Below are 27,195 nucleotides of genomic sequence, written 5' to 3' on the forward strand. Positions count from 1 at the left end.
AGAAAGTCTGGAAAATGTTTTGTCAAGCTCATTTTAAAAGAAAGTCTGGCTCCTTGGAAGTAAAATATAAAGAAATAAGGATTGGCTCAAGACATTTGAACAGTACTGTATATCATTCATGATGTCAATGTGCATAACAAACACGTCCTACAATTAACCTTACTGTTAGAAACAGTCTGGGCCTTGTTGATCACCAACTCCTACCAATCTCCTTTACCTATTCCCAGTGGGCGTTCCCACATGGAAATTGGCTTGTATTTGATTGGTGGAGGAGCTTCCCGCACCTGTGACTGCTGTTTGTCAGACTGCGTTCAGCAAAGGAACCAGGTCAAAACGGAGTGACGAAAAAAAAAAAAATCACGGTGAGTAAAAATGAAAGGAATGGCTATGATACCGTTAAAGAGCATTTTTGTAAACGTGTATGTCCATAAATAAAGTAACTGCGACTTTCACTGAATTCAACATCATTAATGTATTTTTTAATTAGCTTTTCGCAGGCACTCGAAAGACTACATGCAGGTGATTTGGTTATCAACCATTGGTTGGTTTGTAAAAGCATTAAAAAGCAGCTGTTTCCTAGTGACCACCTACATAATGCCTAATGGGGGAAAAAACGTGTAATAAATGCACTTAACCTGTTTTAATACAGTTCTTCTTGGCGTCTGAAGCAATTAGGCTACCCATCTTCTCTCGCCTCTCCACAGAAGGGCGTTCCCTACTGTGGGGGGAAAAATGAGTTGAATTTTAATTGGTGGAGACACCTGCACCTGGGACAGCTGTTCGTGATACACACTGCTGAGTATGTCCGAGCACGCGGCAGGATCACGTCAGAGGATTTGTTTAACAGCGACGTTTTAAAAGCAAAAGGTGAGTTAAATTAATGATTTCTTTTGTTTGTTTTTCACATAATTTAGAGTTCTGTTAAAGCCCCTCTCTCTTTCATAAAGCTGCCTTTTATGACTAAGACTTAGCCTGATGTGTTAAATGCAAGCTGTTGGCAATTTTTACGCTGTTTGCAGCTTACGTTTAGTCGCTTAGTTGCCAAGGGCGACTCTGGAAATTGTCAGAGTGGCTTTTCGCTTGTGACAACTTTTATATTCAAGGGCTGAATGGGCTTATGCAACTACCAGGTAAGCTTTATAGTTAATTGCCGTTAGATCTGTTACAGCTTCCGCTTTTTTCTTTCTTTAAAATGAGAAATAGTCCGCTTTTGCCCACTGATATTTGTTGTTGCGTGTTAGTGAGTTAGTTAGACAATTAAGGACAATATTTTATACATGAAGCAAATGTTAATTGGACAGAATTTCTTTGATATTTTGCTGAATCACCAATTGACCCTCTCTCTATCTGATATATGGAATTATATTTTCCATCAGGTCTGAGTTGTCTGCTGGACACTTCCATCATCTCTGGATTAGAGACAAACAGATGGAGGGAGTGCTGATTTTTAAATCGGCTTCTCTTCCCAACTGTTCACCTCCAGACTCGTCTTCTCTTCCTCTGTCAGCACCTCCTGAGCCTCCTGCCATGCATGTTACAATTGTATCTCCAGTACCCCTCCGCCTCCCCCACCACCACCACCACTACCCCCTCCGCCACCTCCCCCACCTGTCCATTCCTCTCCTTTCGGGTCTCGCAACATTCAGAGACGTTCCATGAAAAAGCTGAACTGGGATACTATTCCCAGCCAGCGTGTCCTGGGCAAACTGAATGTGTGGACATCTAGTCGGCCCCAGAGGGACCTGGTGCTTGATATTCGGAGCATGGAGGAATTGTTCAGTCACGTAGACAAACGAGCCTCACTGTGCACTTCAACAAACCTGAAGAAATGTGATGGCATGGATCACCTTCCACAGGAGCCTCAGGTAAAGGGCTCAGACTACCTGATGCAGATGCTCTAAGTTATTATGGCCACAAAACACAGAAGGAACAAGCAAGGGAACTAATTAACAGACATGGGAAGTAATTTTAGAAAAGTTCCACGCTAATCAAGTCCTGAGGGCAGAAGTGAAACTGTTCTGAAAGCATTTCAGCTTCCTCAAAAAGTATTTTGCCTTGTAGTATAGATTATCCACTTTTCCTCTTATCTAAATTTGTATTTTGTTTTTACATTTGTGTGTGACGTTGCTGTCTTTAGGTCACAATTCTCGACTCCAAGAGAAGTATGAATATCGGAATCTTCCTGAGGCATTTTAAGAGGTAATGATGCTGCTGAAATGTGGCGACGCATGATACCAGTGATGAAAAGAACTGCTTAAAAGTAAAAAAACATGATTAAAATGGCAGTGAAAGAGCACTGCAGTGCACCATTTGAAGAAAATAACACAACAAGAACTAAATTGTCTTTTTAAATTGAGTAACTAAAGGAAGCGGTGGTCGGGGCAGTGCTTTTAACATCAAACGCAGTCCGAAATGCGGATCTTGACGCATGAGTCACTTCCGCTATGCTAATCATCTTCCAGCTGACAGGCTCTTTATCTTAGTCAACCATATGTAAATAAATGGAAATAAAATTTTAACCTTCATTTGAAAGGTGTTAGCACTAACAGTAAGGGCAATGCCTTTTATGACACACTTTAATATCTAAATTAGAGGGAAGCATACTGCAAAGTAAGTGAGGCTCAGCAGAGACGATGGAACATGCTCGATGTGTTTGTAGCTATGAGGGATTATCATTGTACTCGCCTTCACACAGTTCACCTTTAACAAGTCCTCATTAAGTTTCTGTTCTGTGTTGCTGGGTGAGCTGTGTCATTGTGTGACTGCTGAGCAGTGATGAGTCACCTTTTGTTTTTGTACATGTACTTTTGTTTCCGAAATTATCACGCTGGCTAGCAGTTGGTGTCAGTTTACTTCATATCAAGATGGTTGTCACCTTCAGTCCAAAGTTCAATTGGCTCTTACTTTGAATAACAAATTACCGCTCAATGCCTGTCGGCAGCTAAATGCTGTAATGTCGTCAGCTTTACCATCCCAGTCAAATTAAAAGGGTTTCTGCTTTTGTCTGGTAGTGACTTCATAAAGCTATTTGTATGTTGTCATTTATTGCTATTGCACGTATACTATTAAGCATGCTGTAAAATCAGAAATTTATCACATACAACCTTTTAACTACAAAACTTCCTAAATTCATAGTTTTAGTATTTCTATCAGTTATGGTCTACTGTTGGGGCCTGAAGTATTTGAACAATTTTTATTTTTACTTCTAAATTGTGCGTAAAAAATGTTTGTATGGATGGAAGTGAATCATCCAAAATGGTTAACATTGGTGCTCCCCTGCCATCAAACATGAATGCATGATCTTTGTCAAACTCTTGAATTTAAGCTAAAAGTGTGCGCTTTGCTCACATCCTTAGTGCTTTTGTATTTTGCATTTAGTTTTCTTTTTTCCTTCTCATTGGTTTTTAGTTTCATTTGGTTTCCAGACTGGGGATTTAAGTTTTTCTCAGTGTCAGATAACCAGTCTTGTCCCCCCCAAAACTTTAGTCTTTATATTTGAACTACAATGTTGTTTGTTTGGGGTTTTTTCAGTTTTAGTTTTTAAAACCTTAGTGATGCGAAGAGGCTAAAGCTGAAAAGCTGTCAATGTCCAAATATTTATGGGCCTAACTGTCTCTTAGTTACACTTAAAGGGTTTACAACCAGTGCTACTATAGAAGAAACTTCTCACCAGCAATGTGGATAACTGAGGGAAGCGAGTCTCTGTGGCTTTCACGTTGTCTTGAGATAAATGTAAACTAGTGGCAGCATGGAAAATGGAAACCTGCTATAACTCTACAGCACTGTATTTAATAGGTCATGCTGATATGGCGAGAACTGAGTCAGATAATCTTCTTGTCACAGCTGTCTTTTTGTCTCCCTCCACAGGCCTGTGACAGAAATTGTGCAGGACATTTATCAAGGGAACTGGCTCCGGTTTGGAAATGGGAAGTTGAAAGAGCTTTGTAAGCTGCTGCCAGAGGAAAGTGAGGTAACAGCAGCTCCCACCATTGCTTCCCTCTTTTGTTTTTTTTTAGCTTTGGTCATCTGTGCATAATATTAACTTAATGATTATTTAAAGTATTTTTGCATAAGCACTGCCAGACTGAGTAGCCTTCTGAAATATAAATAATGTTTTTCTTTGAGATGGTTAATTTATTACTTCCCAATTTTATCTTGTAATGTCTCCAACTGGCATGAATATTATCCTTGTTTACTGACACTCGTGTCAATGCACAGGTCAAACTGCTGATGTCGTTCAGTGGAAATCTTTCTGTTTTGACTGAGGCTGACCAGTTCATGGTGCAGCTGGTCAAAGTACCAGGGTGCGTATGGACTTTTCCAAAGCAGGGTTTTCAGTGTTTTATTTATTTTTGTCCTTTTTGGGGTGGTGTAGCTCACACATTTGTGAAATATTTGACTGCATATTAAAGAAATGTTGCTTGAGATCTCAGATAAGCTTTGTTTGAAATATTTAAAAATTTGCCACATACCAGCTCTTTGATTCATAGTCGTGCTGACAGTTTAAACATAACCTGGATTGTTTGTCTTTTGTATGATGTCGTTTTATAATTCTGCCAATTTTCCATATGACTAAATTTTAAGTGTTCACTGTGAAAAGTTTCTCCACACTCAATAATGGGTTTAGAAAAACAAAAAAACATTACAACAGCTAATGCAGTAATTTGTTTCTTGCCTTTAGTTATGAGGAACGGTTGAAAATGATGGTGCTAAGGGAGGAATTTTTTCCTCTAATGGAGGAGGTGAAGAACTCAGTTGGCGTCATGTCCAAAGCAGCTAATGGTAATACTTTACACCCATCCATTGCGCTAACATATCAAGTTCTACTAGAATTACATAACCTGTTTATTTTGATTGTTAAATTAAGTTTTCTTCCCCATTATTTTCTCAGAACTGTTGGACTGTGATGACCTCCACTCGGTCATTCGGCTGGTATTAAAAGCCGGGAACTACATGAATGCTGTTGGTATTTTTCTACACTGTTACACATTCAAGCTGTATATTTTATTTTATTTTTTTTTTCTCCCCAGGTCTTCATAGCCATTTTACTTATTGTTCATTTATTATTTAGGGTGGTCACAATTCCAATGTTATTGGCTTTAGGATGACCTCTCTGCTTAAGCTGGCAGACACCAAGGCCAACAAGCCAGGCATGAACCTCATGCACTACGTTGCCAAGGTGAGGAGGATCCTCGAAATGGAGGGATTCACATTTTGATTAAATCAAAATGAATGAATTTTGGGAAGATCTTTTGCTTATCTAATAAGCCTTTAACTCTCACTAGTCAGCCCAGTTGACTGATGTTCTGTCATCCTCAGATCTAAACGGTTATTTAACAGATTTATCCTGCAGCATCATTTTTGTTTCTTACTCCTTATCTCTCACCCACAGCAAGCAGAATACATTGATTCTGAGTTACTGACCTTTCCCAACCAGCTTGAACATATTGGGATGGCATTAAGGTGGTTATCACTTTGTATCATGTCATTTCATTGTCAGTTTAATTGCATACAAAAAATGGCTGCAGCTACTGTCACATCTGTTTGTTTATAGAAAATCGGTGAATAGTTCTGCATTGACGATGTCACTTTTTTTCCCCAAATGTGCAAATGCTACAAAAGGATTTGTAAAGAGGAGGTCATCTCCGATTTTGAGAGGGAAGTCAAGAAGATCAAAGAAGTGAAATTGTACAGCAGCAGACATCCTGGCCTCGTACAACAAATGGAGACGTTTTTAATTGTAAAAATTTCTCTTCTTATTTGACTTTTTGAAATAGCTCAATTTAAGATGGACTATTTTGTAATGTATAAAATCTCTGAATAACTTCTCAGAGGGCTGAGGCCAAGCTTGCAGAAGTGGAGTCCTCTCTCCAGGAGTTAAAATCTGTGAGCAATGCTGTTGCTGAATACTTCTGTGAAGACCCATCTACCTTTAAATTAGAGGAGTGCTGCTCTATTTTTCACTCATTTTGCAAGAGGTTTGACACAGCTGTGCAGGTAAGAATGTAATTTTGTGCAATAAAATATTAGCCAATGAAGATTCATCAGGGCAATAAATAAAACTTTGATTTTAAAGGTGTATTGTAATTCTCAAATTTTAAACCTGAGGATTTCATGTTGAGAACTTTGAAATACCTTGAAATGCAAAATTATGTGCTCTTGCACTCTTTGCATTATGCTGCTGAGTTGTATCTTCCTAAATATACCCTCTCTTCACTGTTTCAGGAAAACCGAGGGCGAGAGGAAGCAGAGCGGCGGCACAAGCGGAAGGAGAGCATGCGTATAGCACCCAAACGCCAGTCCACAGCATCAGGACCCAATGGTGAGTCGTCAAGCCTGGAGTCGGCCCTGCACAACTTCCTGTCTACAGTCCCAGAAGGTTTGGCCAGGTGCAGAAAGAATGCACTGCCCCCAATCGAAGGGTCACCCTCGGAGTGCACTTCCCAGAGTGATTCATTGGTAGAAACATCTGAGCAAAGTCCCCATTCTAACCAAGAGAGTCATAAGAAACCATTCCAAGTACAAAAAGAGGATAAAGACATGTCAAAACTGGAAAACAAAGAAGCCAAGAAGATGGAAAAGATCTCTCTGAATGTGCTTTGCTACCAAAAAAGCACAAAAAGCCTCAACTGTGAGAGAGGTTCAGGTACTCCTTGTCGTTTGCAGAGAGAGCAAGACACACTCGCTACCCCAAAAACACCTCGGCCTAGGACCAGAGACTACTTCTTTGCCAGCAATGGGGATGCGAGCTCCCCATGGACTATCCTGAGCCCTTTTACTTGTACTCAGAAAACCAGCCCTCAGAGAAACAGACCAGCCCACCAACGCAGGCTGTCATCCACATATGGTGGCGACAACCTTGATGATGGTGTGTGGAAGAGCGATGAGGGCAATGATGCACCCAAATCCCTCAGTGAGACGTCTCCATCTAGGGGTTCTGGTTTTCTTCCTGAATGCCCCAATCGGAGAGGTTTGTCGCAGGGTACCACCCACAGGTCTCGTTCTGTTGATGAAACTGTGCAGTCCCCTCCATCTGGCTTCCGACTGGGAGACCTGCTGCAGAAAAACGCATCTCAAAGGTCATTCTCCTCTGGCTCAAGGACGGAAAGTGTAACAAAAGAGGAAACTGGAATCAGTAAGGCTGGGAATAATGCAGAAGGGCAGGTGAGCGCCTCTGGATTTATATCCTTCTTCAGGCGTATTGGAGGCAGAAGCAAACCCGGTGATTTGGAAGAGCAAAATTGCAAAGGCTCTAGTACTTAATATAAGATTTTTTTTTTTGGAGATGGAAACCAAGCTTTGCCTTTTTTTTGTTAAAAACCTTGTCTGTCTTTTTTTAATGTTATGGTTTTACCCTTCAGTGGAAACAAGGCAAATATGGACTTGCTTTGAACTGTGAAGGTTTTGATTTTTGAGAGTAACCACATTCAAAAATCGCAACAGGTTCCTCACGTTTTGTCTTTTTGTATTAAATAAAGGCTGACATTCTACCTTTTAATTTTTTCTGTAATATTAACTGTACTCTCAAATGGTAAATAACTTTTCAAATTAAATTGTTGTCTCATATACTGTTGTGACTTTCTTGGATGTCTGACTGAGGGTAACTTCATCTTGGTGATACCTGCTCAGTTTCCAGTTAGCCTTTAACCTCATCTATTATTTCTGTAGTCCTTATTTCTTTAATGGGGAGCAAAGGAGTAAGCCTTGGATTTGAGGTATATCAATTATGCTTTTAGCTCGCACAGTAGTCAGGGGCGCCTCCAGAATTGTTTCATAGGGTAGGCCATTTCGGGGCCACTAAAAATATCAGGGTCGCACACCACAAACAGAATTTCCAGTTTTATTATTCTGCTTTCAAATATAGGTTACTTGGAAAATTTGGCAAAAAAGGGGAGAAAGTAAAGAATTGTATGCTCAGATAAGTTTATAGTGGCGTTTATATTACTGAAAATAGGTATGGATTTTGAAATCCATAATTGTTTTGATTTGTTTGACTCCCAATCATCACTTTAATTATTCTCAGCAAAGCTGAGCAGAAGCACCTTAACTCCCTTCTGGGAGAGTGAATCTCAACTTAAAAGCAAACTTGTTCAGAAAAGACAAATGAGTATTACATCATGTAAGAGTGTGAACTGTTGCCCGTCTATGTTGGCCCTGAGATGAACCAGTTTTTCTGCAACCTTATTACCATATTAAAAGCATAGGACAGTCTTGCCTGAGTCCCGGTGCCCCTACTGCCCCCTCTTTGATGGGGCCCCTGACTGTAGTAACTAAAATGAGCCTTTGCTGAGGACACATTGCTGTTGATCTCCTCATGCTGTCCTGGTGTCTCCGCTCAGCAGCAGATAAGATTTTGGATAAAACGAGGCATTCAGTGGTGTTGCTTGGGTTACAGGGTTTGTTTACAGCCATTTTGAGCTCACAGTATAATAATGCATCCTGGAACAAACTGCTTCATACAGGCTCCTTTCTGACTGTTCTTTGGCCTCCCACATCCATCCCTCCCACCAGCAAGTGCTCCGTGTGGACGTTTGCAGTTGCCTGGCATTTCAAATTAAAGGGTAGAGTGAATAGGGAGTTTTGGAAAGATTTGGACTACTTGGTCTGACAAACTTGTGGCTATAAGCATGTAAAAAGCTCTTTAGTGTCAGAGGTGCTTACTTTCAGTGCGGCTTCCATTAAGTGGAGATGAAAGTAAAGGAGCACTACATAAGCAGCAACTGGCCTGTCTGATGTAAAACTAGAGCTCCAGAGTACAATCGGACCATTGTGATAGACTGTTGAGCACAGTGAGTCTGTCTCATGTGAGTCAACTCCCTAGGACAAGAGGTGACCTGCTGTCTTAGCCAAGCTGCACTCTCACCAGGGCCATGCTAATGAACCGTTTGGAGTTTAGTGTGTCCCAGTGAAAGATGAGAAAGGGGGTGGGGAGGGGGAAACTTGGACTGAGAAGTGAGAGAGGGAGGGAGACTTTCAACTTGTTTTGTGATGAAGCATTTAAGCAGAGAGGAGCATTTGAGAGGAGAGAGGGAGTCATTGTCTTCATAACACAGAAAACTAAAAGGGAATGTAGAGGACAACCGAGGAACACAAGCCAATAAGGTGACCACCCTGGATGTTTGTTTTGTTAAATGTGGGGACTGGAATTTGGACCAAAAAGGTAGATAAACGCCAAACATATTCATAGAATGCATTACAACATAATAGGCAAGTGTTTTTAGTCAGGCGTTGTTTTAATTTATCCTGCTGAAAAATGTTTGTGTGTCTAGTGTAGTAATAGATAGAGGAGTTAGACTGTTTGCAAGTGCTCCATTTAGATTTGAGGTTGGACAGGAAAACCACGAAGAATCCACTCGTGATAAACTCAAGCGTGTTCCCAGAACAGCACTTTGAATCACATTAAAGGTTAAAGTCTAAAGTCAGGGATCCTCTGTGATGCACCTCTGCTTTACAGGGAAAAGGGAATGGTTAAGCTTTTCGCTAACCACGGGGAAACAGGACTGTGTTTGTGGTTGAAGACCATTCCTCAGCCTCCGTGGCTATCACCACATACGTGTACATTTTAATGCGCTGCTAAACTGATGTGAAGTTACTCTGACAGGTTATGATGATTCACTCAGGTTCGTTCAGATTTTTTAAAACTCAGATTGATAAAATTAACTGGACTTGCGTAAACGTACTGTCGGTAGACGGTCAACGTAAACGCATTCTTAAAGGGATTAACCCGTTCAGCGTTAAGACACCTTGGTTGTATTGTTTTTCCGTTATAATTTGCAAATTTAAGGCAAATTGCAACCGTGTGAAAGAAGAAATAGATATGACCCCGACGTGATTTGAACACGCAACCTTCTGATCTGGAGTCAGACGCGCTACCGTTGCGCCACGAGGTCTCTGCGATGGCCAGCCAGACGCCGGTGCTCATGTGGCTGTGTCGACGGTTATGTCTGCGCATTTTATTCCCCCGTCTATCCGTGCCGAACGTTTATCTCATTAGTCACTAAGAAATCGTTTCTTTAATGAAAGTTTCAGCGTGCTCCTCGAATACCAAAATCATCGCATGTGTTTCACTTTGTAAATACTTTCAAACCAAAAGTATTTACACCACACCTGTTGTCAGATTTTACCAAAATTTTAGATCTCATGTACGATACTTTGTCGGTTTATGTTTTTTTTTTTTGCACAGCATGTACGTCCACCATATAAAAACAATTCATCGATCTCCATATTAAATATGAACGCGTTGCAGGGTCCAAATCTTTCAGTAGATGGCGCAATTTATCCGAGGTTAATCATAGAGTGCCAAGCCACAGAGGAATCCACAAAATAAAAGTTTTAAAATTCATGCTTTTGAAAAAAGTAATGCAGTATAGTGAAGTGCACGTGACATATTGTGTTGTGTTGTTGGATGTAAATTATCGCTCAAACGTAATGTCGAAGGTGTTTGGTTTGTTTGCTTTGAGTTATGCGGGTTTGTTGCTAATCCCGGCTATTCTCTGTCCAGGGGGAAAAGAATTTTGGACACTTACCTGCTGTCATTTATTAGCTGCTGGATTGTACATTGCAAAATGGATAGGTAAGTACGTACAATTCATATAACAACTTATTTTGTGTATGTGTGTGTTTTCCCCTTTGACCACATTTTGTTTTTATTTTTATCATCATTATACTTTTTTTTAAATGTTCTGATACATCATTTGTTGTCATCACTGTAACCCAAAGCAGTCATATCCATTAGTCACATATAAATAATCCTGCACAGGGCTGAAAGTGGTTACTCACATTAGGCTGTTCGCTGGTGAGATGGGTGTTAGCATCATTGAGCTCCAGCAGTGCAGGGCTCATTGATTAACTGGGTAAATGTCAGCGTTGGAGCATGCAATTAATATTAATATCTTCTCTGGTAATTTATTTTTTATTGCAACTTCAAAGGCAAATTTACTTTCAGTCATTTTTTGATTTCATTTTAGAAGCAGCACTATTGACAGAGAGGACATGTTTTGCATGTCTATTAAAGTATCCATCACATAGCTGGTTTTGCACAGAAATTCTCGCTTAATATGAAGATATGCATGCCTAGATTGACCAACCCCAATAAACTGAACGTAGAGCAAACACTGTGACGTGTGGAAGCTGAGAGGCAGTCTGAAGTTTTCATATCTAACTTACAAATAAAAACACAATAAATTGTGGATGTTACCAGATTTTCATTTAGACCAAATGTTTTATATTGCCAACACTCTCGTTGAGTAAATACGATAAAGACAAAAAGAAGCTTTTGTTTGTTCTTATGGCCTCATACGATGGTCTTGATATTCTCCCTTTGTCTGGTAACAACCAGTTTTAGTTTTGGGATCTTATGCATGTCTTTTAGGCTTCACTTTAGAGTATCCATAAAGTGGTATGCCTTTTTTGAGCCATAACCAACAGTTTTAGCTGTTGTCATCCAATTATGGCACACACATACTGATTGACTTCACACCATATTTTCCCTGTGTGCAAAACTGAAAAATAACTATCAAAAAAGCCAAATAAGAATATAATAGTTTCATTTTCTATGTGGTAGTTTCCATCATATTAACAAAATCTGGAAAGGTTGTGACTTTTTGTTGACTTGTAACTTTCCCGGATAAGTATGGCAATAGACAGGGCGACCTTCTTCTGGCTATAATAAAAGGCCATCCCTTAATATACTCTGGGTAATAGTCAGACTTCAGAAAAGTGTATGTTCTTCAGAGCCAACCAGTCAAAATGTGGGACACTGGCTCAAGATGTAGTTTAGGGGGACAAGGAATAAAAATGTTGTGTTGCCCCACATAAAAAGGGACCCTAGGCATGCCTGTTGATGTGTATTTGTTTTGTTATTGGACAACACAAAAAGACTTATGCCACATGTCACAATTCCTTTTGTTGCTGTGAGGCAAAAAAAAAAAAACACTACTAAAAAATAGTACTGAAAGACCTTCATTGGCTCCCAGTACAGTATAGAATTACCTTTCCTTTTTGTTAGTTAATAAATGGTTTGTCTCAGGGGCAGATCTACTGTGGTGGCATGGGGTGGTATGTGCCACCCCTAGTGCCACAGTAGTTTTGCATATGAATCAAAATAAGCTGGCATTAGGAATTTGAGCATAGCTACAACTGAGACCAATAACTGTGCAAGAGCACATTTTGAATTAATACCGTGGGCAATTCAGATTTCAACAAGGTCACATTTTTTTATGTAACTGAAATGTTTAGTAATTTGGGCTAAAGCCAATAAGAAAGTTACAGACTATGATTATATGAAACATGTGTATACCTGCTGCAGTTGATGTATTTTAACCATATGTAGTACATATTACAGAATGTAATACCTGCATATGTGTGACAAAATGGCTTTGATTTTGCCATCCCATCTGATTTCCATGCCACCCTTGTGTCACCCTAAAAAAATTCCTCTAGATCTGCCCCTGTTCGGCCTCACAGTTGATTTCTGACGTGCTCACTCTTTCTAACCCAGTCAGAGCTCTCAGGTCATCTGGCTTTTAACTGTTTCCAGTATTAACTCTAGGTGTGCTGAAGGTGCTTTCAGTTAATTGTAGTTCAGTTCTTTGGAACAAACCTGGAGACATGAAATAGGATACAATATACTTTACTGTCCTCTTAGGCAAATTTGTTGTGGACTTAAGTGCTGTTATAGGAGCTGCTTTTAAAGAAAGGAGAAATAATCAATAGATTAAAAACCAGACGTGTTTCTGTAATCACAGATCAATTACATATGTGCACGCATTTATAAACAGACCTTTTTATTTTTAATTCACACAAGCTTACACTTTTTAAAATCTCCTTAAAAATATATATATTGTGCTTTTTTCACTGCCTTACCTGTTATCATTCCTCAAATCCTGTTTTATTTTGGTAGTCATTTGACACCAGTGCTTTGCATTTCCTTTTACTTCCCCTGTGGATTTATCCTAATTAGTTTCACCTGTGCCTCATCCCCCTGATTACCCCTCAGTGTGTGTCTGTGTGTGTGAATGTTAATTCAGTGCCTCTGGATTATTTACCCTTTAGTTGCCTCTTGTGGACATTACCATTCGCTTTAAAATAAAGCTCACCTTTTTGTTCAGCCCTGCATTCTGTTCTGGATTTGGGTTTGCTGCCACAGGTGAGCGGTGGTGAATCATGAACTCTTTTTCACTACATTTACTATAAGATCTTAATTTAGTTCTTGTTTATGAACGTCAACAAACCATAGCAGTGATTTACACTTTGAATGCATTATATGCAAATTGGCAAAAACAGTAATTTTTCAGTTATTCAACACAAAAGGCCGTTGACAAAATTTCAGTAGGTGCAGCTTTTGTGAATTTCATGTGAGGGATGAGAAGCTAACTGGACTGTTTGGGAAAGCGAGGGAGCAGCCATCTGCGTGTTCTGCTGCTCTGGATGCAGTCTCCATGGCAACATAGTGTTCCTGCAGCAAAAATCATGGGAAGACAGCTTGGTCCCAACCCCCAGGCGCATACACACAGGCACTCCACTCACACTTTTGAGGCAAACGGTGCCTGTCCATACATATAGAGATCATACAAAAAACACTGCAGCAGTTTGCCTGTCAAAATTCTTTACGGTACTTTCCCATCTTCACCACTATGTTTCTCTAGATCTCTAAATAACTCACAAAGACGATGTCCTACCTCCCACCTTCCTCTGATTGTCTTTTATATGGCATTTAATAATTAATTTCATCACTCTTTTAAATTGATGTCCAACTAAATTAGAGTTTCCAACAGGGTTCAGGCGATTTTTGGTCCTCCCATCTCATCTTCCACATCTCTATGCGAAAAGAGAGCCTCTCCTCATGTCAGTGAGTGACTGTCTCACAGTTTGGCTGGTTGGAGATTTCTCATTATCCTTACACGCGCAATCAAAAAGAGAGGCGGAAGAGTTGAGGGACACCGAGGGCAGGAAATGGGGAGAAAAAAAATCTGTCTTTGTTGCCATCTCCTCTTCACTCTGCTCATCTCTTACACTATTGGACAATTTGGCCCCCTCCCATTTTCACACCAGCCAGTCAGCTTGTACAATATCTCTGTATCTCTTGGCTCTCTCTCTTTCTCTTGCTCTCTCTCAGCTTCTATCTCTCCCTCCTGTTAGCACAAACATACATGTGTTAAAGCCAGATCCCACACGCGCACACACCCTGCTTCTGTCTGTCTTACTAGTCTCTGTGTGTGAGGTGCTTTTTGCTTTGACAATGTCAGGTTTTGTGGACGGATATCGCTCCCTCCGGAGGAGAGCACGCTGAAACTTCCTCCCACCTCTCTTTCATCTGTCAGGAATCTGCTGTAAGTAAAAATTTTCCCCTCTGACATCCCATCTTATCTTTCACGCCATCCCGCCGATATGCCAGCACATATTTGCTCCACCTACACAGTTTCCTTTCTCCCCTTTGCAGAGGGTGCATACCTCTCCTCCTCTCATGTCTCCCTCTCCACTCCATCACTCTCCCTTATTTCCCCTACCTCCCACTGGTGGATGCACACACCCTATGTTGTCTGTATGCAGAATAATGGTGCAGGCCATTTGCTGGCCTGAGATTGGGTTTTGCCATGTAAAATAACCTGAATAACCATGTCTTGGTTGTGTATGCAAGACACCTTCTATGAGAGTGACTTGACTGTGATTATAGATGAGTGGTGAGATGATGTGTAGTTATCTGTGGTGAATAGGTTACTGTGTTCATAATCTGACATGATTGCAGACTCTGAGACACTCAAAAATGTAATTTGTGGCTTGAAGCAGCATGCTGTTAAAAGCTTTTTATACATAAAAATGGTTTGCATAAAGTATGAAAACACAGCTTGTTTTCAGCTTATACACCAATTTGCCATTATTATTCTCCACAATTTATAGGATAAATTATCTCTCACCATGAATGTTAGGTGACATCCTTCTACAGCCTGTTAGAAAGAAAAAATATCTTTCCAAGCTGTCTGTGTGGTAATAATGCTGTGGCATTATACTTGGGGCAAGATTGATTTCTCTGTTTCTGAAATGTCTTAACTAGAAGTGAAATGTAATGCAGGAGGTTTACACTTCAGCTGTCACCAGTATGACACTTTGATCTCAATGTAAATTCTTCCTAGCGCAACCTCACTTTGTTTTCAGGCATATGAGGGAATTAGTAGATGGATATAACAGAGCTCTCAGATGGGATGGTCAATAAAGACTTGAAACAGTGATCCAGGAGAACGTTTGGTTACCAGAGTAACCCCGATTATCTGAAAGATCTCAATATGGGAAGTGCCTTGTGGACACCAATCTAACCATTCACTTCCAGGACACGGGTCCCCTGACCCCTTTCATAATGCCCTCTGGCCAAGTATCAGGCATTCTTCATGTATTTCTTCCATGTGCAAGTAGGGCAGTTTGGTGAGATACCTTGCTTGGTTTTCAGAGAACCAAGGTTACCCTGGTAACCAAATGTTCTCCTGGTTTTTGTGTATAGGACAAAGCGAACTTGCTCATGGCTGTCATCGGAAAATGGCAGTAGGCAAATAGTAGCTCCAGTGTAGGTACAGTACATAAGTAGATTGGATAACCTTAGAGTTGACGATGAAGTTGGAGGCAAAACTGCAGACAGGAAGTATGGCTAGATAAATCGTATCACTGATTGTTTTTGCCGTTGCAAAAGGACATTTTTGAGTGGAAGTGCCTTTAAGTCAATGTAGTCCAAAGGTAGTTCTGAGAGTGGCTCCAAGATTGTGAGTAAATCCCAGGACAGAACAACAAAATTAGGCAGTGAGTGAATGCCAACCCCAGCTCAGTAGCCAGACCCTGAACTTCAACATGTAACAAAAGCAGTGATGAGTAGACAGGCTGTGCTGTTGACTTGTAAACCTTTTGGTACATGGAGGCTTTGAAATATTCCCTTTTTACATGGGAGAGCTGGTCTTGGTGATGTGAGTGCAGGGTTTTGATTTGGGTGGAGATGATGTACCAGCATCTGCTTCTCCCACTTGGCATCCAGCTTTCCAGGCTAGTTAATGAACAGTCTGACTGCCACATCCTTGTATATCTCATATAGGTCAACCTCACGGGGAGATGGAGAGGCCTGAGTTTCCCCGCTGATGGAGCTGCTCCTGATAAGGAGCGCGAATAGCATCCTCCTCATCTTTATCCATTGTCATCTATAAGTTCCATGTTAATGTCATTCTTATCTTCTCCATACTCCCCTTCAGAGTCGAGGAGCTGCTTAAAAGAGGCGAAAATTCAGCCCCAGGGTCTCAAGTGCCTGCTGAGCTGGATTTATCATTGGGACCAGGTTTTGAGGCCACCAACATTAGCAAATGGTGTTCCAGGATTTTGGCTTGCATTCTGCAGCGATTCTGTCAGCGACAGTTGTGCCTGTTTGACACCCATACATGTGATGCAGAGGAGATGGAGGTCTTTCCTCGACATGGTCAACCCATAAATGGCTGAGCAACAGCAGACTGTGTCCCTAACCTTGCCATTGTCAGCGTTTCCTTGAGAGGATTCAGTGGTTGTCATAACCACTAATGCTTAGCTCTGACAACTAGCAAATAGTAACACAAGCACACTTGTACTTGACATATAAGCTTGATAAGGCATCAGTCTGCATCAATGTGACAACTACTACCAGAAAAATATATTTATGTAATGAAAATATAATTACAACATTGTAAAAAATAATCCTGAAATCAGGAAAAACCCACGTTCGGGGATTACCTTGACATCCCAAACTGTAGGACAGATGAATGGATAATCCAGGTTCTTGACTGCTGAGGAGCTCTTGTGATCTTCTCAGGGAAGAAAGTGAGAGTGTTGTGGGGCCAGGGGCTGCTATTAAAGGGTTTTGGAGGACCCGTGACTTTGAGGTGATTGGGCTGTCTTAGACAGATGTAGGGGTAGTGGAGCTTCCGTGATTGGTCACGCCAGAAGGCGCCTCTCATAGAGATACTGAGTGAGGTTTGAAAGAGAACCTCTGGTCATCGTGGGGGGAAGTGGAGACTGGAATGTCCAGCTGGCACGGGAGGAATGTTACTGGAGCTGCATGGGAGGGTGAGAGCCAGGCGAGATGTAAACTTAACCATGAAAACATAATCAATGGATACTGTTACTACTGGATTTTCAGCTCTGTTTGTGCTGTAGCTGTTATACACACCTATTTGACTTGTTAGGGTGTTTGTCACAGTGTTGGAAAGCTGTTATGCTCAAATTTGTAATTGTTCCCTTCATGCACAGTTAAGTATTTACTAACAGTGTGACAGAAATATATTAATTACATCATATATCACAAAAGTAACAGCTGAGCATGATTTGTGAAGATGATCATCCTTGCGTTTTTTTAATTCTTTGTCTTCCTTGCAGACCTGAGCAGTGTTAAGATGATTGTGGTGCCTGTTGAACCCGCTCCGCACTGTCAAATGCTTGTTGCTGTTTTGATATGAATCCCTCAGTGAGGGGATCAGGTCTGTGATGAACATACTTATGGCACGCAAACACACAAGTGCAGCTCAAACTTAAAAGTTTTAACTTTGTGAAGTCTGAAGAAGAGTGTGTCTTTTATTATAGTCCATCTGAGAGATGCAACAGCATATATGAACTTTATGTTTTGTACATTTGCTATTTAGTTTCTATTTGAATTTGGTTTGTATCTGTGCCTTTGGGGCAAAAAATACATCAATAAAGTCAAAGATTATTGGCCAACATATCATTGTACTTTATATACATAATACCTATCATTGATACACATTGTTATATGTTGATAATGTCTGTAGTGTCCATTTCTTTTGGGCTATTCTGTTTATATTGAGAACAGAACCCAGTTCTTTGTGTGTGTACACATACTTGGACAATAAAGCTGATTCTGATAATAGATTTGCCAAGCACAGTTGGATATGCAGCAGTGAAGTGTTCCTTTGTGGATTCTTGCCCCTTGTTTGTTTGCAAAATAAATCTGTATGTGTATGCTTACATATGCACAGTATTTATCTGTGTGATAAATAACTGAGGTTTTCCACATTTAGCTGTATTTATTTGTAAGTAGAGAGTCATGTAGTGACAGCTTAGTGACGGAGCTGAGAGACGTAGTCATGTCACTGGATATATTTAGACAGGTCCCTGTGGGGGGGCTCAGCAATAGTAAAGACCTTACTGTAAGAACATTTCATGTAACAACAGCAAACAAAGCTTCCATTTGGCACTCTTCTGTTACGCATAGTTGCACAGAGATGCTTCAGTTCATATATCTTATACACTGTGATCTGAATGTCCAGAGAGGGTAAAAAAAATCTGTCTCTATATACACAGGCATTTCCTGCTCTATGGTAGAGGTAAGGGTGTCTGCTGAATATACTGTATATACAACTGAAGAATAAATGGGTCGCTTATGTCAAACTGATATAATTACTGTCATGACAGTATTCCTAAAACAGATCCCAGATAGTTACTGCAATGGCTGCATACCAAGCAGGCCTGTGGAACATGTGATCTGTGCTACATGTTGTAATAAGTATGAGAAACAAAAACCACAAAAATTATTTTGATTTCTGTATACCACAATTTACCACTGCTAGAAATGAAAGAATTAAGACTGTGGTGTCTCTGTGGTTGTAAAATAGTGTGCACTTGCTAGGATCAGCAGGTTTAATGTTGTAGCATATTGCAGGCTGTAGCCTGACACAAAAACAATGTTTTTAAAGATACACAGGGCATATAGGAGAATTTACTGTGGATTAATGATGGTATTTTGTAGCTCTTAGTGTCTGAATGCTCTTCTGGGATCAAATTAAAATTGTAAAAGCACTTGAAATCAGCTTTGATCAAACATCTCTAAATAAAATATTTTAAAAAATGCTTTCCTCACGCTCCAAGTCCAGTTAGGAAGGCAGCTGATTTGAAAGCTCATCTAAACTCTTATTAGTATCTGTGTATGGGGAAAATCTGTCATTTTATTTATTTGTTTTTAAATGATATCCTTCCACAGTAGTGATGTGCAGCTGAAGCTTTGCACACCTGCACACTTGCGTGTGTTCATGCGTACTTGTGTGCAGGGGCGTGAGCGGTGTGTTAATATGTTGATACAGGCGGTTCCTGTGACACATTCCTGCACAGCTTGGCTCAGATCAGACTAACTGATAATTTTAGCTGTGTGCCTGTGTTGGTCTGTCCTGCTGTGTGTGGACAGTGAATAGAAGGTAGCACTTAAAGTTTGTCATCCACCACATCATTCTTGCCAGAGAACCACACGTTGTTTGTGTGTGAGTGTTTGTAACATGTCAGTTAGCAATCCGTCCTCCCTGTTTTCCTGGTTTGCCAGCATAGCAGCAATCTGGCCTTAAAAGCAGACAGACTACTGTAAACATTAGGTTTGGCATCACAAATGACTGGTTATTATAGTATAGTTTTAGAGAGAGGCAGCAATCCACTAGAATCCTGCAATCCTGAACTATACTTCCAAACTACATTTGAAAACCTTTTGAATTAAGATGGATTCGTCTCTGTCGTCATTCTGGTCCAAGTCTTGTCAAACTGAGCTGTTATTTTGTGCACCTGGAGAATGTTTTAAACATTCGTCCCAGGTCTCTGGTTCATGCACAGAGTTTGAAGGACGTGCAAATGATTAATCCGCTGACCTATCGGCGTGACGAACAAATGACGGAATTTCTAATCCCCTCAAGTTAATGACTTTTCACCCTGTTAGGGATCCCAGCTGTAATGCACATTTATGATTCAGCATGGCAAGGCCTGCTTAGAATGAGCACCATGAGAAAATACATTTTCACACTGAAACGAGATGTTCTGCCCCTTGCAACCAGAGAGTTCGTTTTCTCCTTTATGAGGTGATGGTGTGTTTCTGCTATGTGATGGGCATGTTAGCAAAATTCCCATCTCACGTGGTTACCTGAACTCCTAAATACTAAAAAAACCCATAGATGAGGAAGGTCCCATATACTTCAGCGTACCTGAAACTAATATCACTTGGTTTTATTATGCCATGTTAGATTAAACTAGCTGTTTATGTAAATATATGTTTAGCTCAGGGCATCTACTCCCCCAGTTATTTAAAGAAACAAATTATTTCAGGATCAGCTCCTCTACCCCGTGGCACATGCTCTTCTTTCGCTGAAATAATTCTCTCTGCTGGGAAAGGGAGAGTTGAATAGGGAAAAGAAAGAAATGGAAGAATCTGCGAATCGTGTCATTTCTCTTTGAATGTGCTGTATCTAACTTCAGTATTCTGGACTATATTTTACACTGTGGGATAAAATTTGCACACACTGCTGTGTTACAGGCTCATAAATGGCTATTTGAATGCTCTGATGTTCTGTGTAAAAACCATTCAAGACTAATGAATACCAATGTCACAAGAACTTTTGTTATTCTGTTCAAATGAGAGCCAAAACGAGAGGGGTTGCATCTTTTTCTCTCCAAATTTGGTCACGTATTAGGAGGTTGTTACAATCTGAGAGTTCTCATACACTGGCCCTTAATCATACACACTAAGAGATGTGAAGGAGGCTGTATCTCCCTATCTGAGCTGCTCGTGTATCTGTTTCTCAAGGCTCAGTGCAGCTGAACTTCTGTGCTGATGTCTGCCTTGATCTTATTCATGCAAGAATCTCTTGATGAAGTTCTGTTTGCATCAAAGTAAATACGTCGATGGATAAAATGGCTTTCAGGTTGCAGCAGACACAGAAACATGTTTTGTTTATGGTTTATTCCAGAGGTGTATCGGTTGAACATTAAACTCCAGCAAATGCATAAGGATTAAAAAGTGTTGCTCCAGGGTACGGCTTTACTCTGCTGCTACACTGATTTTAGAGGCTGTACTTGCCAATTATTCTGCAGGTTTTGCAAGTTAACTATGAAGACTTCAGAGTATGATGTGATGTTGTTTAAAGTTCATCATCAGAAAGGGTTTAGGGGTATGACATGCCAGTACTGAAGATAACTTAATACTCACTTAATGTTATTAATATGTGTAAATAATCTATTAGCGGGGAATTATAATATTATTTTGACAGACCTTAATGCACATTGCCATCCAGCACAAAACAAGGAAGACAATGCAGTACCTGTCTAACAGACTGCTATGAAAACATGTAGGCAGTAGTGGCAATGTTATCGAATGAGCAGGTCGACAATAATTGAAACAATTTGCCAGTGTTGTTTGAGTAGAAGAAAACAACACTGATTATATACACTGGTTATGATTACACTGATTATATACACTGATTGACCATTTTATTAGCTACACTTTGCTAGCAGGTTATCAGAAGACAGTTACACTAGTCATAAAGGGATAGCAATAATACTCAAGTAGGATGTGGCATTTAAACAATGCTTAGTTGGCACTAAGGGGCCCAAAATGTGCCAGGAAACTACCCCCCACACCTTCAACCACCACTAGCCTGGATTGTTGATACAAGACAGGATGGATTCATGCTTTCATGCTGTTTACATACAAAAGTTGCAGCAGAAATCAAGACTCAGACCAGGTAACGAGTCCAAAGTTAGTTGACATGAGTGATGCCGACTGCACTGTTCTGTTACTGTGGCCCATCTGCTTTAAGGTTCAACACGTTGTGCGCTGAGAGATGCCGTTCTACATATCTTTGACTGTAACGAGTGGTTATTTGAGTCACTGTTGCCTTCCTATGAGCACACTGCATGTCTGCCCATTATTTTTTGACCTCTGGCATCAACAAAGCATTTTTTCTATTTTCTTTTTCAGACCATTGTCTGTAAACCCTAGAGATGGTTGTGCAGGAAAAGCCCAGTAGATCAATACAGATCAGTCTATCTGCCACATTCAGAGTCACTTATATCAGCTTTCTTCCTCATTCTGATGCTCTGTTTGAACTTCGCCAGGCTGTCTTGGAGACGATCGCGCTCTACTTTCAAAAGTTTGCTTGCCAGTTTGGGGTTTTTCTGCTCATATACACAGCTTGAAAAAATTATTTCTAGTTGAAACTCTTTAATCGTGTAATTTCTTACGAACTAAATGACATAGTGGTCAGTGGGAACCAAAATCCTTAACCCTTTGAGGTTTTAGATTGTTTAAGTCCTCATACTTAATTTTTAATTTTTCAGCAGTTTACAATTAGAATATAGAACTAATGGTCTAAGAAGAGAGTGTGGAGTAAAAAGTGTGACATTTAACATTTACAGAATAATTCCAGAAGGAAATGTGTCAACACTATTGGTACTTAGACACTGGCCTCCGCTAATTTGTAAAGCCGAAAGGAAATTTGTGTTAAGTGGAACATCCGCTGCACAATTTATGCATGCGCACACCTGCTTTCCCCGAGGCCAGCTGTTGTGTAAAGACAGCTTGATAACTGCCACTGTATTTGACAGAAAGCATCACTATTTTCTTTTCACCCTTCAGTCAAGCAACATTCATGTACAGTATACCTGTGTTTACTGCATGCTGACAGTAGCTGGTCTTTCTTACAATAGTAGATGTATATAGTCTTTAGCATCTGCGTAGCCTAAAACAATCTGTCTGATGAATTAATGATCTGTATTTAGACAATAACTTGGAGAAATCCTGAACACTTGCCGAGAATTCAATGAGAAAACCTTATATAATAAAACATTATGCAGGCATAACAGCCAGCATTATGCAGGTCAGTACTTGCTCTGATGCTCTTTATTTTTTTTCATTGGTAACTTTGCACACATTCGCACATGCTGATGGGGTACTAAAAAACAAATGAACCCTGACGTCTTTGTGGCCATGCTTTGAAGTGTTGATGCTATAGCCAGTTTACATGAATGTGTGCGCAAGAGCATGCATAAAAAGACTGCAGGTCTATACTATGTGCGGTAGTTATGCACAAGAGAACCTGATGTGAATGTTTGGCTCCTTCTTAATGTTTGAGTCATTTTTATGCTGGTCATCTGAGGATCCCTGTGCTTTTGCACAGTGCGTTTGCAATGCTGGGCACGTGCCTGGTGTGTGAAGGGAATGAGAACTGATAGCTCTATATATAGAAATACATACATGTATGTAGGGATTTAAGAGTGGACTGCGCAAGAGAATAAAAGGTTGCTGAGCACACAAAGGGGGATTACACGTGCTGGTCCATACACACCGTCTTTGTATTTTATGGTGGTATAAATGTCTTTGTGAGAACAAATTTGAGAGTGAGGTGTGGTTTTTTTATGTGATTGCTGGCTGCCGTGTGACTGCTGTGGGGCTATAGTATGACTCAGAATTGAAGAGCTTATGTGTGTTTGAGGAATGGTGTCAGGCCTGGAGCTGTCAAACTCTAGCACCATCACAGCAGTCTCTGAGATCTCCGAATCATGTTCCTTTTCATCTTTCCTGTTCAATTTGTAATTGTAGAATAAATAACCAACAGTATTTGGGTGTTCCTTGTGTTGCTTCTGATTAATTGTTTTTTCTAATTCTCTGAATTTCCATCATTTCCACATCTTTCCAAATGTTCTCAGCAGAGCTTCCAGAGAGTTTGGCAGAGGAACACTACATCATGTAGGTAGAGCACCTAACAGAAAACAAGATCAAGCAAAAAATAGCAAAATATCAGGTGTGCAGCACTGGGAGTCGCTATGTTATTGGCTCCAAGCAAGTACAGCAACACCCTTACCCCTTGTTACTCACGCTTATGTAACATTTCTTGTCACATCATTTGCCACTTTGTGTCAGTTCTCACAGGACTGACAAAAAGAAAAAGAACACCAAAGGCCCCACCAAAAAAAGAATTAAAAATAAACGCAGCGTGAAAGCTATTTGATTACTTGATCATTCTTTGTTCACTCCCTGAAGTGAGGGTTGGATTTTATTTCTTTGGGGTTTTAAGGGAACGTCCCTTTCATCGCTGTCATTACTCCGACCCTGAGGCAGAACGGTTTCTTTTGACTGTTGACATTACACAAGTCGCAGGTTTGACTGCAGCTGTGTGTTCATCCAAAAGCATTAGTGTAATAAAAATGAAAAAGACTTAATTGCAATCTTTATTTATTTTGGAATAAAAAAGAGAACCTGTAATTCAAATAAAATATTTTCATATCTCAAAGCACATAATTCCTCTGGTCTTTTTCGGCACACTCCTTTCATATTACCTTTACTTATTTCAAGGGACTCATTGGTGATACCAGTGGTGGTTCATCTTCTTCCCATTTAATAACTGCAGGAGTCATATATTCTGAAAGAACTGTCGCTTCAGCAGAAACTGTGGAGAACCAATAATGCTTTCGAGTGCGAGTGCGAGTGCTCACTGCAGGGATGACAAGGGCCCTTTTGAAAAGGCGGCCCATGCTGCAGTGATGCATTGAGCATATTGGTCACACCAGATACCCTCTCTATGGAACACGAAAACAAGATATGCTTGTAGACTGTTTCATCCAATGGTGACATGTTAGTAAGTGCAATCTTGTAACTATCAAGTTGCACAAGTTTTCAAACCGCTTGTTATAAGTGGCTATAAAAATTCCTTGTGCTTTGAAAGTGCCGTAGAATGCCACACAAAAATGTACAAAACTGTGCCAGAGCATCGATGAGGCAACAATAAATTCCCTTCAGACGGCTGCTCACATCTCATTCGTTCTTCATCCTCTTATCCCTCTACTTCCTGTTACATTCAGCACATCAGTCTGCGCTTTTGAGTTTAGGATGACAGAATTTTGGAAAAGTAGGTGTGTGTGTGTGGGTGGGTGCAGAGGAAGTAGAGCGTGGGAGGAGAGAAGACTGGACTTAATCCGAACAGATTAAATGTAGATTGATGTTTTTTGTCAGGGAATCGTCACCTCTGGCTTCAGATTATACTCTGACCACATCACAAGGACGGGGCATTTAAGGGATTGAGTGCAAAATTATCCCACGGCAAGAAATTTCATAATGATAATCCCCTTTTCAGTTCAGAGTGTCCGTCTTAATCCGTGCATATGTGTAATTTGATACTAGATGGAGAGGCATATGCTCTGATATTCTCACTTAAAGTTTGTTTTTTTGTAAGTGACTTCATGAATTATATAAGTCTGTTTTATTTGGCTGCCCTAAATGTGTCTGCAAGCATGCATCTGCATGCCTGGATGGCCAAGTAATGACATAATTCCTCATAACTGGATACTAGATTATACAAATATAACATATATTCTAATCATTGTGCAAAGTATTTCACAAATTTAATTATTACTCAGCAGGAGTTGTGTGCAACATGTTTTTTGGATTTAAGATTTTTTGTCCAACACTCACACCCTTCAGTCCAGCGCAAATTGTTGGCCCATGATGCAATCCATCTTGCTTGCTGGTTTAGGTTTCCCAGCCAATCAGAACGCAGCAGTAGGAGGGCAGAGAGTGAGCTCATGCTTGTAAACGGCACTGACAGTAGGAGGGACTTTCAATTTTCAGTCCCACCCTTTGTTGTCATCCCCGCTCAGCCCTCTTCAGTGCGTGTGCCTTGCATGGAAAAGGGGAAAGCGAGAGAAGGAAAAGGGAAAAGGAAGAGCGGTCAGAGGAGAGAGACTAGAAGGCAAGAGTGTGTGAGTCAGGGCGTGTGCTGGTTCTTGAGTGCTACAGTGGCTTAACACAGAGTTGCCATGAAGTCTTCTAGACAGAAGTACTCCACTTCACCGACAGTAGGTAGTCTCTCTGTCGACTTTGTGTTTGTTTGTTTTTGTTTTCATGTCCATGTTTGCCTGTGTGTGTGTGTGTAACTTTACAGTATCAGCTCACCTGTCATCACAGTGGAGTGTTGGAGTTTTGCGTGTTTACACAGGCTGTCAGCTCTTATCTGTTGGTGTTGCACAGGTGTATCACAGTGAGAAGACAACAGAGAGTATGATACTTCTCCTGCATTATTTCTGTGGCCTATTAAAATGTCTCGCGCTCTAACCAATCTCTCCCAACATGCTCCTTAAGCGAGAAGAAGACATTTAATATCCCGCCTTGCCACTTTTTCAAGTTTATCTGCATGTTTGTTCTGTAAGAGAGAGTTCACCCAAACTCTGAGGATCCTGTCGTACGGTAAAGCACCAGCAGAGGTTTCAGTTGTGAATGACACAAAGAACATGGTCACTTTAGTGTTCTGTAAAGCCAATAGTGAACAGAAGGTGACACATGCGCTTAAGCACACACACAAAAACAATTAGCTCAGCATTCAAATACTATAATACTGCGAGTTTGGGGAATTACTTAATCTAAGGTCACCAGCAGCATTGCTGCTTTATTACTGTGTTTATAATGGCCAGGAGAATTATGACACATTTTTGCTTTTATGGTATTAGTTGGCAGCTCTCTCAAAGACGCGTCCTCTTCATGCATAATTTTTCTTCATGCATCCTGAATGTGTTTGGCTTTATCCCATCCCACTGCCTTTAACTGCAGAGTCTAAATTCTAAATCTGCTTCCTTTCACTCACTTTAAAGCCTGTCAGTTAAAAACTGGTCATGGGTACTTTAGACCATCAAAACTAAGCATCGTGGCCTACTTAGGAGTTTAAGTGAGCATGAATGAAGATGGGGCCCGTGTCAAAACTTGGTCTGCTGAATTCATGTAACTGTGTACACGAACGAGTGTATTCAGTCATGTGCATCCACGGCGGTCAAATCTTCTTGATGTTACAGCATTTGCTTTTCATGTCTCCATCAAGTTCATTTTAAAGCTCGAAAGTGCAAAAGGCTTGCCTCAGCTATAGTTTAGATGCAAAAATAAATAAATAATAAAAAAAATGTTAAATTAAGTTTCTTTTTTGAAAGTTGCATCATCTCACACTGCTACTTTAATCTTTATTCCAGTGTTTTAAGAAAGAGTACTTATTATTTGGGACTTTTCAGACTCCGCGTTCTTCTTTCACAGCGGTCCACCCAAGAAAAGTGCTGTGAAACCAGCAGTAGACGAATGGACACAAGTCACCTCACTGTCCTGCAGTCCCGAGGACCGGCGGTCTTATTTTAGCCTCACTGTCATTGCTTCCTCGTCTAGTCACTAATACACGAGTCTAAATTTAGACGGACGTCATAACAGATGATATTAGTATCGGTGTGTTCTAGTACAGAAAAACAGAATGACGGAGAAGTGTGAGAACTGTGCTGAAGAACTAAATACATCCTGTAGTTGATCCCCCCATTATTTCTACACTCGGGAGACATTCCAGCTTCTTTTCATTGGAGTCCAGCAGAGACAACTGGATACTCTTGAAATGCCGGTTTAAAGCA

General features: G+C 40.5%; 2 protein-coding genes and 1 non-coding gene across 10 annotated transcripts in view; 2 read left to right on the forward strand and 1 right to left on the reverse strand.

Annotated features, from left to right (window-relative positions):
• The first annotated feature begins 218 nt into the window (after positions 1–218).
• Positions 219–7,566, forward strand: fhdc3 (FH2 domain containing 3). 3 transcript variants are annotated; one of them, XM_005472274.4, is made up of 13 exons: positions 219–362; positions 705–867; positions 1,377–1,865; positions 2,138–2,199; positions 3,868–3,970; positions 4,219–4,304; positions 4,682–4,782; positions 4,892–4,962; positions 5,072–5,179; positions 5,393–5,463; positions 5,623–5,740; positions 5,833–5,997; positions 6,226–7,566. In XM_005472274.4, exons 3-13 carry the CDS (start codon positions 1,656–1,658, stop codon positions 7,261–7,263), a joined length of 2,133 nt encoding a protein of 710 aa, XP_005472331.2. In that variant the 5' UTR covers positions 219–362; positions 705–867; positions 1,377–1,655; the 3' UTR covers positions 7,264–7,566. The 3 variants fall into 3 exon arrangements, with proteins under 3 accessions (XP_005472331.2, XP_019219718.1, XP_005472332.2); XM_019364173.2 differs by having other exon boundaries at positions 311–362; positions 708–867; XM_005472275.4 differs by lacking the exon at positions 219–362 and adding an exon at positions 375–519.
• Positions 7,567–8,996: 1,430 nt separating this feature from the next.
• Positions 8,997–27,195, forward strand: part of trim3b (tripartite motif containing 3b) — a 31,940-nt gene continuing 13,741 nt past the window's right edge. Inside the window, exons 1-3 of one of the 6 annotated variants that reach the window (XM_025910817.1) lie at positions 9,010–9,160; positions 10,502–10,573; positions 14,247–14,330. The gene's annotated coding sequence lies outside the window, so the exon portion shown is untranslated. Of the gene's footprint in view, positions 9,161–10,501; positions 10,574–13,967; positions 14,331–25,327; positions 25,622–27,195 lie in introns of those variants that run through there. The other 5 variants (XM_025910820.1, XM_025910819.1, XM_025910821.1 and 2 more) reach the window with 5 other exon arrangements.
• Positions 9,819–9,890, reverse strand: trnaw-cca (transfer RNA tryptophan (anticodon CCA)). The gene has a single exon. It is a non-coding gene; the product is annotated as a tRNA-Trp (tRNA).

The sequence above is a fragment of the Oreochromis niloticus genome, linkage group LG10, assembly GCF_001858045.2.
Source record: "Oreochromis niloticus isolate F11D_XX linkage group LG10, O_niloticus_UMD_NMBU, whole genome shotgun sequence".
In the NCBI taxonomy this organism is placed as follows: Eukaryota; Metazoa; Chordata; class Actinopteri; order Cichliformes; family Cichlidae; genus Oreochromis; species Oreochromis niloticus.

Excerpts from the sequence above, each read along its gene's own strand:
- fhdc3 (XM_005472274.4), top strand. The coding sequence starts at position 1,656 with ATGAAAAAGCTGAACTGGGATACTATTCCCAGCCAGCGTGTCCTGGGC. Across the intron at positions 4,305-4,681 it reads CAGCTGGTCAAAGTACCAGG|TTATGAGGAACGGTTGAAAA; the intron begins GTGCGTATGGAC and ends TCTTGCCTTTAG. Across the intron at positions 5,464-5,622 it reads CATATTGGGATGGCATTAAG|GATTTGTAAAGAGGAGGTCA; the intron begins GTGGTTATCACT and ends ATGCTACAAAAG.